We start from the raw sequence: 18497 nt of genomic DNA on the forward strand, positions 1-18497 counted from the left end.
CCCGTAGAAATGAGAGGCTTGGAGAGTGAGTGTGTATACGTCACCTCACCCTATATACTGAACTGTGGGGTATATGTTTTTTCTATTAGTCACCTACTGACTAATCTTCAGGGGGTGAATTCTGGGTATAGTTTTACATTTGGAATAAATAAAGTTCAGTTTTATGCTTTTGGCAGGAAACATGAGGAATGACAAGAGACAACCCATTTAAGAAGATTCAATTTTGGTTAAAACTATTCCAACATTATGAATATAAAAAAGACTTCTCCCCTATGTGACATCTCTGATGTTTATTAACAGTTAATTTCCAAGTAAAATATTTCCCACATTAAGAAAATGAAGGCTTCTCCCTTGTGTGAGTTCTCTGATGCTTAACCAAATATGATTTCTGCTTAAAACATTTCCCACATTCTGAACATGAAAAAGGCTTCTCCCCTGTGTGAGTTCTCTGGTGATTAACCAAATGTGATTTCTGCTTAAAACATTTCCCACATTCTGAACATGAAAAAGGCTTCTCCCCTGTGTGAGTTCTCTGATGGCAATCAAGAACAGATTTCAATTTAAAACATTTCCCACATTTTGAACATAAAAAAGGCTTCTCCCCTGTGTGAGTTCTCTGGTGATTAACCAAATATGATTTCTGGTTAAAACATTTCCCACATTCTGAACATGAAAAAGGCTTCTCCACTGTGTGAGTTCTCTGATGATAAACCAAATCTGATTTCTGTGTAAAACATTTCCCACATTCTGAACATGAAAAAGGCTTCTCCCCTGTGTGAGTTCTCTGATGCTTAACTAAATCTGATTTCTGGATACAACATTTCCCACATTCTGAACATGAAAAAGGCTTCTCCCCTGTGTGAGTTCTCTGATGATAAACCAAATCTGATCTCTGTGTAAAACATTTCCCACATTTTGAACATAAAAAAGGCTTCTCCCCTGTGTGAGTTCTCTGATGCTTAACTAAATCTGATTTCTGGATACAACATTTCCCACATTCTGAACATGAAAAAGGCTTCTCCCCTGTGTGAGTTCTCTGATGATAAACCAAATCTGATTTCTGTGTAAAACATTTCCCACATTCTGAACATGAAAAAGGCTTCTCCCCTGTGTGAGTTCTCTGATGGTAATCAAGAACAGATTTCAATTTAAAACATTTCCCACATTCTGAACATGAAAAAGGCTTCTCCCCTGTGTGAGTTCTCTGGTGATTAACCAAATATGATTTCTGGTTAAAACATTTCCCACATTCTGAACATGAAAAAGGCTTCTCCCCTGTGTGAGTTCTCTGGTGATAAACCAAATATGATTTCTTGTTAAAACATTTCCCACATTCAGAACATGAAAAAGGCTTCTCCCGTATGTGGGTTCTTTGGTGTAGCGTAAGTTTCCATTTATGGTCAAAACATTTCCCACATTCTGAACATGAAAAAGGCTTCTCCCCTGTGTGAGTTCTCTGGTGATTAACCAAATATAATTTCTGGCTAAAACATTTCTCACATTCTGAACATGAAAAAGGCTTCTTCCAAATGTGGGTTCTTTGGTGTTGCTCAAGAGTCCCTTTATGGTTAAAACATTTCCCACATTCTGAACATGAAAAAGGCTTCTCCCCTGTGTGGATTCTTTGGTGTTGCTCAAGATTCCATTTTTTGTTAAAACATTTTCCACATTCTGAACATGAAAATGACTTATTTGCTTTAGGAGCAGTTTGTTCTTTAATGCCTCTTTTGTGACTTTGATTTTCCTTAGTAGTCAGTAATGAATCTGAAGATGGGACCTGTTTCATAGGATCAGATGACAGATCTTTGCTGAGAATGGATGATGATATATCTGGAGTAATAACAATCACTTCAGTTGTATCTTGTAGGATCTCAAGATCATCTGACTTAAAAATTGAGGATGTCAGCTGTCCCTCTGATCTCCTGCTACAGTCATCTGCTAAGATAAAAAACAATTATTATTTTGTAATAAAATATCTTTGAGTTTTATATTTTTGAACATTTATACTTATACTATCCATAAAAATGGCAAGTTATGTAAAAAACTTTAATTATTTACCAAGACAATGAGAGTTCACAGTCTAATAGAAAACCTTGTTGGATGAACCAGTAGTGTGTGGTGTTCAACTGTTTGTTCATTTTGCCTCCCAAATATCGAATAAAAAGAAACCAATCAATGTTATGTAGGCGAAAATAATACCAATTCTTATCTCACAAAAAACAAGTCCCCACTCCGGTCCATCATCTGTCAGTGGAAAAACAGAGGTTCCCACACTATTAGTGGCTCAAAGGCTGCTGAAAAGCAACAAGATTTCTATAAACCGATCCAGCAAAATCCGCTCTCACTTCGGAGTCTTGCAGTGTGCGCAAACAACATTTAGGATCCCTGTATTTAGCAATATTATAGTGAGAAGAACCCACTTAATTTGCGGTGTGTGTCTCCTGGAGCACAATCCAACATCCCAGTTTTGCTGCAGTGTGTGGCCCTAGATAATGCTGCAGTGTGTGGCCCCAGATAACGCTGCACAGTGAGTGGCCCCAGATAACGCTGCACAGTGAGTGGCCCCAGATAATGCTGCTGTGTGTGGCCCCAGATAATGCTGCACAGTGAGTGGCCCCAGATAATGCTGCAGTGTGTGGCCACAGATAATGCTGCACAGTGAGTGGCCCCAGATAATGCTGCACAGTGTGTGGCCCCAGATAATGCTGCACAGTGAGTGGCCCCAGATAATGCTGCAGTGAGTGGAGCCAGATAATGCTGCACAGTGAGTGGCCCCAGATAATGCTGCACAGTGTGTGGCCCCAGATAATGCTGCTGTGTGTGGCCCCAGATAATGCTGCACAGTGAGTGGTCCCAGATAACGCTGCAGTGTGTGGCCCCAGATAATGCTGCACAGCGAGTGGCCCCAGATAATGCTGCACAGCGTGTGGCCCCAGATAATGCTGCACAGCGTGTGGCCCCAGATAATGCTGCACAGTGAGTGGCCCCAGATAATGCTGCACAGTGTGTGGCCCCAGATAATGCTGCAGTGTGTGGCCCCAGATAATGCTGCACAGTGTGTGGCCCCAGATAATGCTGCACAGTGAGTGGCCCCAGATAATGCTGCACAGTGAGTGACCCCAGATAATGCTGCACAGTGAGTGGCCCCAGATAATGCTGCACAGTGTGTGGCCCCAGATAATGCTGCACAGTGTGTGGCCCCAGATAATGCTGCACAGTGTGTGGCCCCAGATAATGCTGCACAGTGTGTGGCCTCAGATAATGCTGCACAGTGAGTGGCCCCAGATAATGCTGCACAGTGAGTGGTCCCAGATAATGCTGCACAGTGAGTGGTCCCAGATAATGCTGCACAGTGAGTGGTCCCAGATAATGCTGCACAGTGAGTGGTCCCAGATAATGCTGCACAGTGAGTGGCCTCAGATAATGCTGCACAGTGAGTGGCCCCAGATAATGCTGCACAGTGAGTGGCCCCAGATAATGCTGCACAGTGAGTGGCCTCAGATAATGCTGCACAGTGTGTGGCCTCAGATAATGCTGCACAGTGTGTGGCCTCAGATAATGCTGCACAGTGAGTGGCCCCATATAATGCTGCACAGTGTGTGGCCCCAGATAATGCTGCACAGTGTGTGGCCTCAGATAATGCTGCACAGTGAGTGGCCCCAGATAATGCTGCACAGTGTGTGGCCCCAGATAATGCTGCACAGTGAGTGGCCCCAGATAATGCTGCACAGTGTGTGGCCCCAGATAATGCTGCACAGTGTGTGGCCCCAGATAATGCTGCACAGCAAGTGGCCCCAGATAATGCTGCACAGCGTGTGGCCCCAGATAATGCTGCACAGCGTGTGGCCCCAGATAATGCTGCACAGTGAGTGGTCCCAGATAATGCTGCACAGTGTGTGGCCCCAGATAATGCTGCACAGTGAGTGGCCCCAGATAATGCTGCACAGCGAGTGGCCCCAGATAATGCTGCACAGCGAGTGGCCCCAGATAATGCTGCACAGCGTGTGGCCCCAGATAATGCTGCACAGTGAGTGGCCCCAGATAATGCTGCACAGTGAGTGGCCCCAGATAATGCTGCACAGTGTGTGGCCCCAGATAATGCTGCACAGTGAGTGGCCACAGATAATGAGGACAGTGAGTGGCCCCATCATGTTGCTGCTGCTGCCTCCGTAAAAAACAAAACAAAACTGTATACTCACCTCCTACAGCCCGCTGCTCATCAGCTTTGCCGGCTCTGAAACGGGGACAGGTGAATATGACTCCCCCCATTCATACTCATACCCTCCTCTGGCTCCTCTCTGCAGCCCCCCTGCTTGTTCCATGCTCTCAGCGCAGCGGCTTTTCCTGCTTCAGCGGTCACGTGGTACTGCTCATTAACGTCATAAATATGCACATATTCATGAGTTTAATGACCGGTACCACGTGACCGCTGAAGCAGGAAGAGCAGCTGCACCGAGAACATGGAACAAGCAGGGGGGCTGCAGAGAGGAGCCAGGAGGGGGTGAGTATGATCTCTGACACCCCCGCTCCCCCTCCCTCTCCGGTATATGACTCATGTATAAGCCGAGAGGAGGACTTTCAGCCCAAAAAAAAATGGGCTGAAAGTCTCGGCTTATACACGAGTATGTACGGTAATTCTTTTGCGTTATACAAAAAAGCCGGAAATGCAGATCCTTTCCTTGATTATCGGGAAAAGGTCACTAAAAGTCTTGTTTTTGAAAATTTTGTCCCCGCCAATCCTTTAGAATCTGAAGATGTCAGAAGGCTCACTGAGCGACATTTTATTGCACTCATCCCAGTAACTGAAACAAGAAAGAACCCCCAGAGATGATGTCGTGTATGTTCCTAGAGAGGAATGAGGCATGATCCCCGCTATTATTACCCACAATGCCCATCATTGCCAGCCTTATGCCTCCATGACGGCTTTACAATCTTCCACACAGAACCACGTTTTTGAACTGTTTTGACATTCAAGCATTTGGTTTATTTAGTGACAGACACATTTGAGTAGAGCTGACTTACCAATTTCCGGGGGTAGGTGGGGGGAGGTCTCCAGAGACACAAGCTGGGCACAATATATTGGGCACTACAATGACAATTTTGCAATTTTTGCTCTAAACCTTCCACTACGTGTTTCTGGAAATCATTCATGTAGTGAAAATGGTCACTATATCTATAGATGAATTCCTAGAGGGGTGTCATTACGAAAATGGGGTCACTTCAGGGGGGATTCTCTTGTTCTGACACTTAGTGGCTCTCCAAAGTGCCATAACAGCAGAATCCCCCCTGAAGTGACCCCGTTTTGGAAATGAACGGCTCTACATTTTAAAACTTCTGTGGAGCACCTGTGGGTTCAAAGTGCTCAATGCACATATGGATAAGTTCCCTAAGGGGTCTAGTTTCCAAAATGGGGTCACGTGTGGTTGGTTTTCACTGTTTAGGCACATCAGGGGCTCTCCAAACACGACATGGCAACCGCTAATTATTCCAGCATATTTTACATTCAAAAATCAAATGGCGCTCCTTCCCTTCCGAGACCTGCCGTGCACCCAAACAGTAGATTTTCTCCACATGTGGTATCGGCATACTCAGGAGAAATTGCAAAACAAAACTGTTACTCTAGCAAAAGTAAAAAAAAATTAGGTCTAAAGGAAAATTTTTGTGACAGAAAAGAAAATGTTTATTTTTTTCCTTCCACATTCTATTCATTCCTGTGAAGCACCTGAAGGGTTAATAAACTTCTTGAATGTGGTTTTGAGCACCTTGAGGGGTGCAGTTTTTAGAATGGTGTCACTTTTGGGTATTTTATGTCATATTGACCCCTCAAATTCACTTCAAATGTGAAGTGGTCCCTAAAAAAATAGTTTTGTAAATTTAGTAAAAATGAGAAATCGCTGGTCAACTTTTAACCCTTATATCTTCCTAACAAAAAAATTCTGTTTGCAAAACAATCTCAGAATCACCAGGATTCGTTGAAGCTTTTTAGAGTTATGACCTCATAAAGTGACACTGGTCAGAATTGAAACAAAATTGGCCCGGTCACGAAGGCAAAAACAGGCTCTGGCGCGAAAGGGTTAATATTTTGTTGCACAACCTTTTGAGGCAATCACCGCAATCAAACAATTCCTGTAACTGTCAATGAGACTTCTGCACCTCTCGACAGGTATTTTGGCCCACTCCTCAAGAGCAAACTGCTCCGGTTGTCTCGTGTTTGAGGGTTGCCTTTTCCAGATGGCTGCTCTTTTGTTACCATTCGTATTATCCGTCTCTTTGATTTGTCTTTATTATTATTTATTATAGCGCCATTTATTCCATGGCGCTTTACATGTGAGGAGGGGTATACATAATACATACAAGTACAGTAATCTTAAACAATACAAGTCACGACAGGTACAGGAGGAGAGAGGACCCTGCCCGCGAGGGCTCACAATCTACAAGGGATGGGTGAGGATACAGTAGGCGAGGGTAGAGCTGGTCGTGCAGCAGTTTGGTGGATCGGTGGTTACTGCAGGTTGTAGGCTTGTCTGAAGAGGTAGGTCTTCAGGTTCTTTTTGAAGGTTTACATGGTAGGAGTCTGATATGTTGTGGTAGAGAGTTCCAGAGTAGGAGGGATGTGCGGGAGAAGTCTTGTATGCGATTGTGGGAAGAGGAGATAAGAGGGGAGTACAGGAGATCTTGTGAGGATCGGAAGTTTCGTGCAGGTAAGTACCGGGAGATGAGGTCACAGATGTCTGGAGGACTCAGGTTGTGGATGGCTTTGTATGTCATGGTTAGGGTTTTGAACTGGAGTCTTTGGGTAATGGGGAGCCAGTGCAGGGAATGACAGAGGGGAGAGGCCGGGGAATAGCCGGGGGACAGGTGGATTAGTCGGGCAGCAGAGTTTAGAATAGATTGGAGGCGTGCGAGTGTTAGAGAGGAGGCCACAGAGCATGAGGTTGCAATAGTCAAGGCGGGAGATGATGAGGGCATGGACTAGGGTTTTGCGGATTCTTGGTTGAGGAATGTACGGATCTGTGAAATATTTTTGAGTTGAAGTCGGCAGGAAGGGGAAAGGGCTTGGATATGCGGTTTGAAAGAGATCAGTGTCAAGGATAACTCCGAGGCAGCGAGCTTGTGGGACTGGAGAGAGTGGGCAGCCATTTACTTTAATGGATAGGTCTGTTGGGGGGGTCACGTGAGATGGGGGAAAGATGATGATTTCTGTTTTGTCCATATTAAGTTTTAGAAATCTAGCGGAGAAGGATGAAATAGCGGACAGACATTGTGGGACTCTGGTTAGTAGGGAGGTGATATCTGGTCCAGAGATGTAGATCTGTGTCATCAGCATAGAAGTGATACTGAAAGCCATGAGATTCTATGAGCTGTTCGAGGCCGAAGGTGTAAATGGAGAAAAGCAGGGGCCCTAGGACTGAACCTTGCAGGACTCCGACAGATAGGAGACGTGGTGAGGGGGTGTGCGAGTGGGAGACGCTGAATGTCCGGTCTGTTAGGTATGACGCAATCCAAGATAGGGCCAAGTCTGTGATACCAAGAAATGAGAGGGTATGTAGTAATAGGGAATGGTCCACTGTGCCAAAGGCAGACGACAGGTCCAGGGGGAGGAGGACAGAGTAGTGTCGCTTGGCCTTGGCGGCTAGTAGGTCATTAGTGACCTTAGTTAGGGCAGTTTCAGTGGAGTGGGGTGGCCGGAAGCCAGATTGTAATCGGTCAAGGAGGGAGCAAGAAGAGAGGTGGGAGGACAGTTCAAGGTGGTCATCAATGTTCCTCTTGCGGCCACATCCAGGGAGGTCGGCTACAGTCCCATGGAGCTTACATTTCTAAATAATATGTGCAACTGTAGTCACAGGGACATCAAGCTGCTTGGAGATGGTCTTATAACTTTTACCTGTGACATGGTTGTCTATAATTTTCTTTCTAATCTCCTGAGACAACTCTTTTCTTTGCTTCCTCTGGTCCATGATGAGTGTGATACACACCATGTCACCACACAGCACAGTGAGTATCTGTAGCCTCTATACAGGCCACTCACTGATTCCAGGATTGTAGACACCTGTGATGATAATTAGTGGACACACCGTGATTTCACATGTCCCTTTGTCACATTGTTTTCAGGGGTCCCATCATTTCTGTCCAGGCCGATGTCATGAGTCTCCTTTTTTTAAATTCTGTGGAAGCATGGTTGAAAAGCAAAGTCTGACTTTTCCATTTCATAAGTTAATTAAATTCACCGCACACTCAAAGAGACTTTATGCAAATAGGTGTTCATTTTATTACATGTGGGAGCCAAACAGGAATATAACACACAGTGGAAGCGATATAAATAAAAGAAGTTTCGGCTCAGCCCGAGCCTTTATCATATTATCGCTGAAATATAAAGAGAGATATATCAGAGATTGACAAAAACAGATAAACAAATCACAAAAATCGTCTATTATTTATATCGCTTCCACTGTGTGCTATATTCCTGTTTGGCTCCCACATGAAATAAAATGAACACCTATTTGCATAAAGTCTCTTTGAGTGTGCGGTGAATTTAATTAACTTGTAATTAGGACCTACTGGTCCGTTGCACCTGCACCTCATCTATATTTGACTAGAGTGCACGCAAAATACCCAGTTTTCCATTTCATAGATTTTTTAATTACTCTTTTTGCTGAACGGCGCTGGAAGAAAATGCACTCACATAACGACTTCACTGCACTCAAACAAGCAACACTTGCATTCAAATCAGCTCTCACCTCTGCTAAACAGGCCTTCTTTACATCCCTTGTATCTTCCTTATCCCACAACCCTAAACAGTTGTTCAATACTTTAACTCCCTCCTCCGCCCACCACTGCCCCCTCCAACTTCCCTAATCTCTGCTGAGGACTTTGCCACGCACTTAAAAAACAAGATAGACCAAACACGGCAAGTCTTTATTATTCAACCACCACAACCCCTTTGTATACCAGACCAATGCCCAAACTCCTTAACCTCCTTATCCATCATCACTGAAGGGGAGCTTGCTCATCTACTCTCCAAATCACACCTCACCACTTGTGCACTCGACCCCATCCCATCCCACCTCCTCCCCAACCTCACCACCACTCTTATCCCATCCCTAACCCACCTCTTCAACCTATCACTAACTTCTGGTACTTTCCCTTCTGCTTCCAAACATGCCACAATCACGCCTATCCTTAAAAAGCCAACCCTCGACCCAACCGCTATGTCCAGCTATCGCCCAATATCACTGCTCCCACTCACTTCCAAACTCCTGGAGCAACACGTCCACGCTGAACTTTCCTCTCATCTCTCATCTAAGCTGCTCTTTGACAATCTACAATCTGGGTTTCGCCCCCACCACTCCACTGAGACAGCCCTGACCAAAATTACTAACAACCTACTTACAGCCAAAGTAAACGAACAATACTCTATACTCCTGCTTCTAGACCTGTCCTCTGCCTTCGACACAGTTGACCACTGCCTCCTACTACGGATCCTCTCTTCCTTTGGCATCAAAGACCTCGGCCTATCCTGGATCTCCTCATACCTCTCCAACTGCACATTCAGCGTCTCCCACTCCCACCCTCTCTCTGTTGGAGTCCCCCAAGGCTCTATTCTAGGACCCCTACTCTTCTCAATCTATACACTTGGCCTGGGGCAACTCATAAAGTCCCACGGATTCCAGTAGCACCTTTATGCCAACGATACTCAGATTTACCTCTCTGGCCCAGACGTCACCTCTCTGCTCTCCAGAATCCCAGAGTATCTATCGGCCATATCCTCCTTCTCCTCCCGCTTCTCCAAGCTGAATGGTGACAAATCTGAACTGATCATCTTTCCCCCCATATGAGAAAAACCTTACCTTACCTATCTATAACAATTGACGACATCACACTTTCCCTCGTACCGGAGGTCCGCTGCCTCAGAGTAACCCTTGACTCTACCCTTTCCTTCAAACCGCACATCCAAGCTCTCTGCACCTCCTGCCGCCTCCAGCTCAAAAATATTTCCAGAATCTGTCCCTTCCTCAACCCTCACTCTACTAAAATGCTTGTGCATGGTCTCATCATCTCCCGTCTTGACTATTGCAACACCCTTTTCTGTGGCCTCCCTGCTAACACCCTCGCAACCTCTCCTGTCCATCCTTAACTCTGCCGCCCGACTAATTCATCTCTCTCCTTGCTACTCCTCCACTTCTCCCCTCTGCAAATCTCTTCACTGGCCCCCATTCCCTAAGAATATCCAATTCAAATTACTAACACTGACCTACAAGGCCATCTATAACCTGTCTCCCCCATATGTCTGAACTAATCTCCCGATACCTTCCCCCACATAATCTCCGGTCCACCCAAGACCTCCTACTCTCCTCCACACTTACTCGCTCCTCATCCAACCGTCTCTAAGACATCTCCTGAATAGCCCCCATCCTCTGGAATTCCTTGTCCCAACACGTCCGGCTATCAACCACACTCTGGTCCTTCAGAAGGAACCTGAAAACCCACCTCTTCAAGAAAGGTTACAGGCTGCAATGACCCCCGCTGCCTCCTCACCACTACTGGAGCTACCGCCGCACCATCACTGGAGCTGCTGCAACCCCCCCAACCTACTGTCTGCTTCCCCACCATGCTGTAGCATAAAAGGGCAGGGTCCTCTCTCCCCTCTGTATCAGTCTGTGATTGTTAGTTTACTGTAAGTATGTAACCCCTTCTCATGTACAGCACCATGGAACCAAAGGTGTTTTATAAATAAATAATATTGTCAGATTCAAGCTATTTCTGTGACCACTGTGGGTTTTTCTGGTACCAACAATTTTGACCACGTGTGTATAGATTATAACCCTCAGTGAACTTATAAAATGGAATCACTTTATGAGGATTTCGACTGTTCTGGTTTTCTGTCATTTAGTTATATTTGGGCTTCTGCACATGGTGTGTCCAATCTCATCTGGGATCTGTTCCTGCTGTCCAGCTGGAGTAATCTGCTCCCTACTTCAGCCAATTGGAAAGTACCACACCCTACTAAAGCACATGGCCGGAATCTGCCAGATGCAGCGTTGTTCTCCTCTGGTTCAGTCCTCTGTGCTCAGCTTGTGGCTTGTGTATTTGTTTCCTGCTGTGACCGTGGCCCGTTTACTGACTACTCTTGTGTCTTGTGATTCTGTATTCTGTCCTTCTGGTTCTGACCCGGCTACCTGACTATTCTTCTTGCCATCTAACACCACAGAATAGCAGGTAACACTATGGTCCAAGCCTAGGGGTCCCAGTGTAAGGTCAGATCCATGTGAGGGTGTTAAAGGGCGATGAGCAAGGCAATCCTCGGGATATGGAAAGCAGAGAAGATAGTGCCAAGCATGTTCATGGCGGACATCTTTTGAGCTGCCAGGTGACCATGAACAGTGCTCCCAATACATTGTGTCTGCAAACTATTCCAGCTAGATCTGCATTCAAATAGCTAAATGGCGCTCCTTCCCTTCTGATTTTTAGGAGTCGGGTTCCTGTCGCTGCACAGCAGGAATCCCGATATTTGCCTTCGGCGGTCTCCCATTCCTCTCCGGCCGCAGTGGAGCCTGCTCAGCAGACTCGTCGATCCCGGCGCTCTGCTCAGACCAGCATTGTGGGTTTGGTTGCTGCTGCCACCTCTGGTCCAGCTACAGGAATGCATGCTGGTCAGCAGCAAGCTACTCCAGGGACTGAGTCCTCCTTTCGGCCCACTGAGCATGCCCGTGGGACGATCTGTCATTGGAGATCGGAGGTCACATGCTCAGGTCCTTCTCCAGCTCGGATAGGACCATCAGGAAGGCCCCGGAAGGATGCTGCTATAAAAGGTTTGCATGGCTGCTCGGCCATGCGCTAAGATAGACTTTTGTTGAGACTTGTGTGAGTGATGATGGATGCATGAAACTGGTGACTGACTCATTAAGACTCCCTCCATTTGATACGTATGTGTTAAGGTTAGTTTAGCTTGAATCAGCGCCTCATGGTAGCAAAGCATGTGCCACAGTGCTCCAGTCTAAGCACAGAGGTTAGCGCCATAGTGCCGCCATATCTCCTGTATCTCTCCGGGTGGTACAAGTCTATCCGCTGCACCCTGTGATAGGGAACAGCATTTTCCTAGCGTCACTGTTATGAGCTCATTTTCTGCTCTACCAGTTGAGAGTTCTCCTTCCGTTCTCCCTCTGGTGGTGACAGGAGGTAGAGAGGTCGGTTTAAGTGGTAGTGATCTGCCACTTGATGAGGAGGATAACGATTGGATCTCTGGAGTATCAGACTGGATATAAGACAGCCGACGCCCTATCCTGGTGCTGGTGATTCAGTCTGCTTCTCAGGTCTTGGACTTCAGCTCTCTTCCAGTCTTCTCAAGTTAAGTTTGTTTTTTGCTAATGTTCACACTTGCGATTGTTGGTCAATTTAGTTTCTTGTGTGGTCAGCTTGCCCCTGCTGGGGATATGCTGAACTTCCACTCCTATTTATCTGTATTTGACAATTTGCCTTTTTGTCCTTTATTAGATTGGCCTCTTTTTGCTCTGTTTCAGAATATTTCAGAGTGCTGACATAGTGGGAGAAGTCTAGTGACTTCAGGGTTAATTGTGCTATCAGACGTGTTGGACATTATTTTGGTAGGGTTTTTTGACAGATTGCAGACAGTGGCTTTCCTTTCCTGTCCTTTCTAGTTAGTTGGGCCCCATCGTTTGCTCAGCCTATTTTCCTGCCTGTGTTTGTGTTTTCATCTTGCTTCACCGTCAATACATGTGTGGGGGCTGTCTATTCCTTTGGGGTCTGCTCTGGGGCAGTTAGTTTTCCCTTTTCTTGCTTTAGGTTTATGTAGTCCTCCGGCGGTGACGAGGCATCTAGGAACATCGTAGGAACGCCCCACTGCTACTGTTAGTTGTGTGGTTAAGATCAGGGATCTGCAATCTGCATAGTTACCAACCTCTCTGGTTTTCTGGGACTTAGCTTTTTGTTGTTCCTCCACGGTGACCCATTCATAACTCGTCACTCTCTAGCGCCGCAGCAGCGGCTCTGTGAGCAAGTGGGTCTAGAAGGACTCTGACTCCGTGCCTCTGAGCAGAGTTCTGTGACCACATCGCTTGCGCTCATATCATATTAGTGTGACCTTGTGAAGTAACAGGGTTCGCCTTGGACAGTCCGGGTGAGGTAACCCGAGCGTGCTGCTATCGCCATTACCTAGCAGCAGGTTACATCTCTGCACTGTGGACCCCGGGCAGCGAGCGCACCTCTTACCATCATTATTTGGTGCATTCCGCTAGCCCTTAACACTGAACACTGCCATGTGCCCAGACAGTAGTGTACAATCGTATGTAGGGTACAGTGCGAAGCTGGAAAATAATTTGTAAGATCCATTTGTTTCCTATTATCCTTTGTGAATAATTTATCACCACATAAAGTGACACACGTCAGATATTAATAATGGGGCCTGATTCAGAACACAAAATGTCACCGGCGATGGCGGCGCCTGCGCAGCAGCGTCTATAAGACATCGAGGTTACTGGACAGGCGCTGCTGTTGACATTTTGCTGGATGTAATTTTTTTTTTAAGCCTCACAATAGCCACAATATTATAGGCATTATCACCAATAATATCAATGCTATTATATGCATTATGTAATAATGGGGGCAGGTCAGTGAGGGGTCAGCGACCTGTCATAAGCCAATACAGATGAATATGTGATCAGAGCACCACATAAAGCCCCGCCCACAGCCCCGCCCCAGAGCACGAGAATCTCATTCACTGAAAACTACAAATACAGATTAACCCCTTAAGGCCAAGCCACTTTGTAGGTTAATGACCAGGCCTTAATCTTGAAATCGGACCACTGTCACTTTATGTGCTTATAACTCTGGAACGCTCCAACGGATCCCGCTGATTCTGACATTGTTTTTTTGTGACATTTTGTACTTCATGTTAGTGGTAAAAAGTTTTTGATATAACTTAGGTTTATTTATGAAAATAACGGAGATTTGTCAAAAATTTTGAAAATTTAGCAATTTCCAAACTTGTAATTTTTATGCCCTTAAATCAGAGAGTGATGTCACACAAAATAGGTAATAAGTAACATTTCCCACATTTCTACTTTACATCTGCACAATTAGGGAAACAATTTTGTTTGTCAGGAAGTTATAAGGGTTAAAAGTTGAACAGCGATTTCTCATTTTTACACCATTTTTTAGGGACCACCTCACATTTGAAGTCACTTTGAGGGGTCAATATAACAGAAAATACCCAAAAGTGACACCATTCTAAAAACTTCCCCCCGTCAAGGTGCTGAAAACCACATTCAAGAAGTTTATTAACCCTTCAGGTGCTTCACGAGAATTGAAGCAATGTGGAAGGAAAAAATGAACATTTAACTTTTTTTTCCCAAAGATTTTACTTTGGACACAATTAATTTTATTTTGTCAAGGCTATCAGGAGAAAATGAAGCACAATATTTGCTGTGTAATTTCTCCTGAGTACACCGATACCCCATGGGTAGAGGAAGACCCATCTTTAGGCGCACGGCAGTGCTCAGAAGGGAAGGAGCATCATTTGAGGTTTTGAATGTTAAATTGTCTGGAATTGAGATCGGACGCCATGTCACGTTTGGAGAGCCCATGATGTACCTAAACAGTGGAAACCCCCCACAAGTGACCCCATTTTGGAAACTAGACCCCCGAGGAACTTATCCAAATGTGTGGTGAGCACTTTGAACCCCCAAGGGCTTCACAGAAGTTTATAAGATAGAGCCGTAAAATTAAAAAATCATTTTTTCCAAAAAATGATTTTCACCCCCAATTTTTTAATTTCCAAGGGTAACAAGACTCCAAAAGTTATTGTGCTATTTGTCCTGAGTATTCTGACACCCCATATGTGGGGGTAAACTACTGTTTGGGTGCATGGCAGAGCTCGGAAGGGAAGGAGCGCCGTTTTGGAATGCAGACTTTGGTGGAATGATCTGCGGGCCTCATGTTGCGTTTGCAGAGCCCCTGATGTACCTAAACTGTAGAAACCCCCACAAGTGACCCCATTTTGGAAACTAAACCCCCCAAGGAACTTATGTAGATGTGTGGTGAGCACTTTGAACCCCCAAGTGCTTTACAGAAGTTTATAACGTAGAGCCGTGAAAATGATAAAATGATCTTTTTGCCCCCAAATTTTTATTTTCACAAGGGTAACAGGAGAGATTGGACCCCAAAAAGTTGTCCTGAGCGCGCTGATATATGTGGGGTGAACCACTGTGATCGCCTTACTGATCTCTGGGAGGCAGAATGCACAAATCCACAAACGGTGAAGAATTGGTGTTACTTTTTACGCCGTTCCTCGTGCGGTATTAGTGATGTGGCGGCTTTATTCTTCGGGTCACCACGATTACAGCGATACCAGATTTATATCTTTTTATGTTTTGGTGTTTTTTTACAGAATAAAATCTTTTATAGAGACAATAATTATTTTTGCATCACTTTATTCTGAGAGCTGTAACTTTTGTATTTTTCCGCTGATGGAGCTGTACGGCGGCTCGATTTTTGCGGGACAAGATGGCGCATTCAGCGATACCATTTTTATTACCATTCGTTATTTTATCGTGTTTTATTCCACTTTTTCCAAGCAGTATGATGATATCGCTTGGAAAAAGTATTATTTGATACTTTTTTGTATTTTTTTTTTTAATGGCGTTCACTGAAGGGGTTAACTAGGGTGACACTTTTAGAGATGGGAATTTTTATGGTTGCGGCGATACCAAACGTGTGAACTTTGTTTATTTTTATTTTTTTACATAAAAATGTGTATTAGGGGATTTTTTTTTTTTTTTTTAATTATTTTAATTTTTTATTTTAAATAGAAGTTTGAAAAATGTTTTTTTTACCTAGTTCCTTTATGGGACTTTCACTTTTCACTTTGGTTGCAGGTATAATACATCGCACTGCTCCAGCATTCTGATACCATGCTGTGAGTCACCATGGCAGAGATCGGGCCCTGCGATTACATCACGGAGTCGCCGATCTGAAGGCAGAGGGAACCCCCGACCCTCTGCCTCCCCCTGAACGCTGCGATCGCAGCAATCAGGGGGTTAACAGCCAGGGGTGGACGCGGACGCCGCTCCTGGCTGTTAGTGCAGGAAGCTCTGCCACCGGCAGCGCTGAGCTCCTGCACTGACCGGGCGGGAGATGTTTACACTCGGTGACGGTTTAAATGCAGGATGGACACAGTCCGTCATGGTGCGGGAACTGACATCCTGCCATGATGGACTGTGCCCATCCTTGGACGCTAAGGGGTTAAACAGTAAACCAGAGTTGCCCTCATTTATGGTGGAGCATTGGAGCTACTATGGATCCTGAGCAGAAGATTAGAGAAATAATATTGCTCCCCATTTCAGGAGAGATTGTGCAGTAATCTGAATTCCTTAGGATCAGAAACAATGTAATGTATGACGTGGAGTGACTCCATGACACCAGGGCTGGAGCCAACACATCTCCTGCAGGCGGGAATAAATGTATACTCCAGCCATCAGCCACGTACAGCTTAGAGATCTATCATGGCACAGGTGGAATGTTTGTCCTGGAGATTATCACAATCCTCCCGGAAGTTAGTTGGTTTTAATACAAATTGAAAAGTCAGGATAAAGGGAAACTCTGCTGTTATTGGACAGAAATTCACACTTGGCCTCACTGCACATTTACTGCTGTCCATCATAAAAGGGAAGTTTGGCCAGAAAGACTGGACCTGGTCTTGTAGGGACCATGAGACATTCAGCAGCACAGAAGGGAGAGAAGATTCATCCGATAAGATCTCAGGGATCTAGGAAGCCAACAGCATCATTACCCTCCGCTGTCTCATACAGGCCCAGCATAAGATTTTTCTACAAGTGATTTTCTATCTTGTCAGCACATTCTACGTACGCTGTCATTTGGCTTTATAGTTACAGATCTGGGCAGGTAACGGTCAGCGTCTCCTAATGTGAAGGAGAGAATGGCTAATGAAATCAATTATTAACCCTTATATAAGTCAGTTCAGATATGGTGAACCAAGATGGCGTCTGTGTCTTCAGACAACACCCTGGAAGGAATCCCTGGAATGCAGAAGCTGAGATACTGGATACCATATATGGAGTGAAGCTGAAATGGACCCATCATAGACTGACACTGGCTACTCAGGAGATTGTGTGACACCCATCTCCTGTCTCTTTGTCTTGAGAACAATCTTCAGTTGTGTGCAAGTCTTTGCTGAGAAAGGAGTAGACATCTAACTCTGTGCTCGGTGTGACTCTTTAAGCGCGCACTCGGCCTATATTGGGTCAGGTACAAGCAATCATATAGATCTCATTTTAAGGGATCACCCTCACACTAATCCCAGGGGGTAGGTGGATCCTCCAGGTCGTAAGTTCTATAGAAAAGGGCTTTCAATGCCCAAAAGTCATTTGAACAGTTTTGGGTGGAGGAGAATGTTGTGGTCTAGAGGCAAAATGGTGATCATGGTAATACGGCCAGACTACACCACCGATAAATCAGCCACAGCCGGTGACTGAGAGGGATCTGTGACTTCTCTGCATTCAGTGATTACTACTCACCTGGGTAGTCATATGTGAGAATCTCCTCTTTACACCACTCATCATCTCTCACATATGTCTCTGTAGTATTAATATGGGTCAGATCTTCACCCTGAAACAAATATTGTAAAAGTCACCGACAGATGGAGAAGTCCCATCTATGATCAGCTCTAATCCTGCCATCTCCACCATTCTCATTATACAAGTATAAAACATATAATACTGGTGGATAAAACAAGACTGAGCACAAGACCTTCACAGCCGTCTACACATCATAGGGGAGATCTCCTGACACCTTCTCTCCATCTACCTGATGATCCTGAGGAGCACTGGGATCTTCTTGGTTACAGTCCTGTGGAAGAAGAGGACGGGGACATCTCTCTGGTGTTGTCCTCTTACTGGATAGATCTGGAGGAAACACATACAGGGACTGAATTCATCCTCTACATACAGATAATTATAGGCCGTGTGTATTTAGTCCTGTCTATTACCTGGTGATGTGAGGGGCTGGGGAACCTCCATTATGACGTTCTTGTACAGATCTCTGTGTCCTTCTAAATACTCCCACTCCTCCATGGAGAAATAGACAGCGACATCCTGACACCTTATAGGAACCTGACACATACAATGATACCGTCATCCCCCCGATCCCTTCACAGTGTTACTGTATAATGTCCCAGCATTCCCAGCAGTGTCACCTCTCCAGTCAGCAGCTCAATCATCTTGTAGATGAGGTCTAGGATCTTCTGGTCATTGATGTCCTCATGGATCAGGGGGTGAGTTGGAGGCCCGGTGATTGGGCTCAGGGGTCTTCCCCATCCCTCAGACACAGGGTCCTGACAGCGATCACTAGAGGTCTTCTTCACCACTGTGTAATCCTGGTTATGGAGAGACACATTAATAAATCTCACTACAGACATTCCCAGAGTCCTCACCTCTCCAGTTCTGTCCATCTGTTATTCCCATAGA

At 45.3% G+C, this 18497-nt stretch overlaps 1 protein-coding gene across 1 annotated transcript in view; it reads right to left on the reverse strand.

The window, feature by feature from the left end:
* Window positions 1–275: 275 nt before the first annotated feature.
* LOC141078040 (uncharacterized) overlaps window positions 276–18497 on the reverse strand; it is a 32479-nt gene continuing 14257 nt past the window's right edge. The window contains exons 3-7 of the mRNA XM_073564846.1: window positions 18227–18406; window positions 18020–18143; window positions 17839–17936; window positions 17550–17640; window positions 276–1938 (exon numbers count right to left, since the gene is read on the reverse strand). Of these exons, the coding sequence (XP_073420947.1) occupies window positions 329–1938; window positions 17550–17640; window positions 17839–17936; window positions 18020–18143; window positions 18227–18406 (2103 nt within the window). The 3' untranslated portion in view covers window positions 276–328. The remainder of the gene's footprint in view (window positions 1939–17549; window positions 17641–17838; window positions 17937–18019; window positions 18144–18226; window positions 18407–18497) is intronic.

This window comes from Dendrobates tinctorius, unplaced genomic scaffold (genome assembly GCF_039654945.1).
Source record: "Dendrobates tinctorius isolate UK_male_01 unplaced genomic scaffold, ASM3965494v1 ptg000491l, whole genome shotgun sequence".
NCBI lineage: Eukaryota > Metazoa > Chordata > Amphibia > Anura > Dendrobatidae > Dendrobates > Dendrobates tinctorius.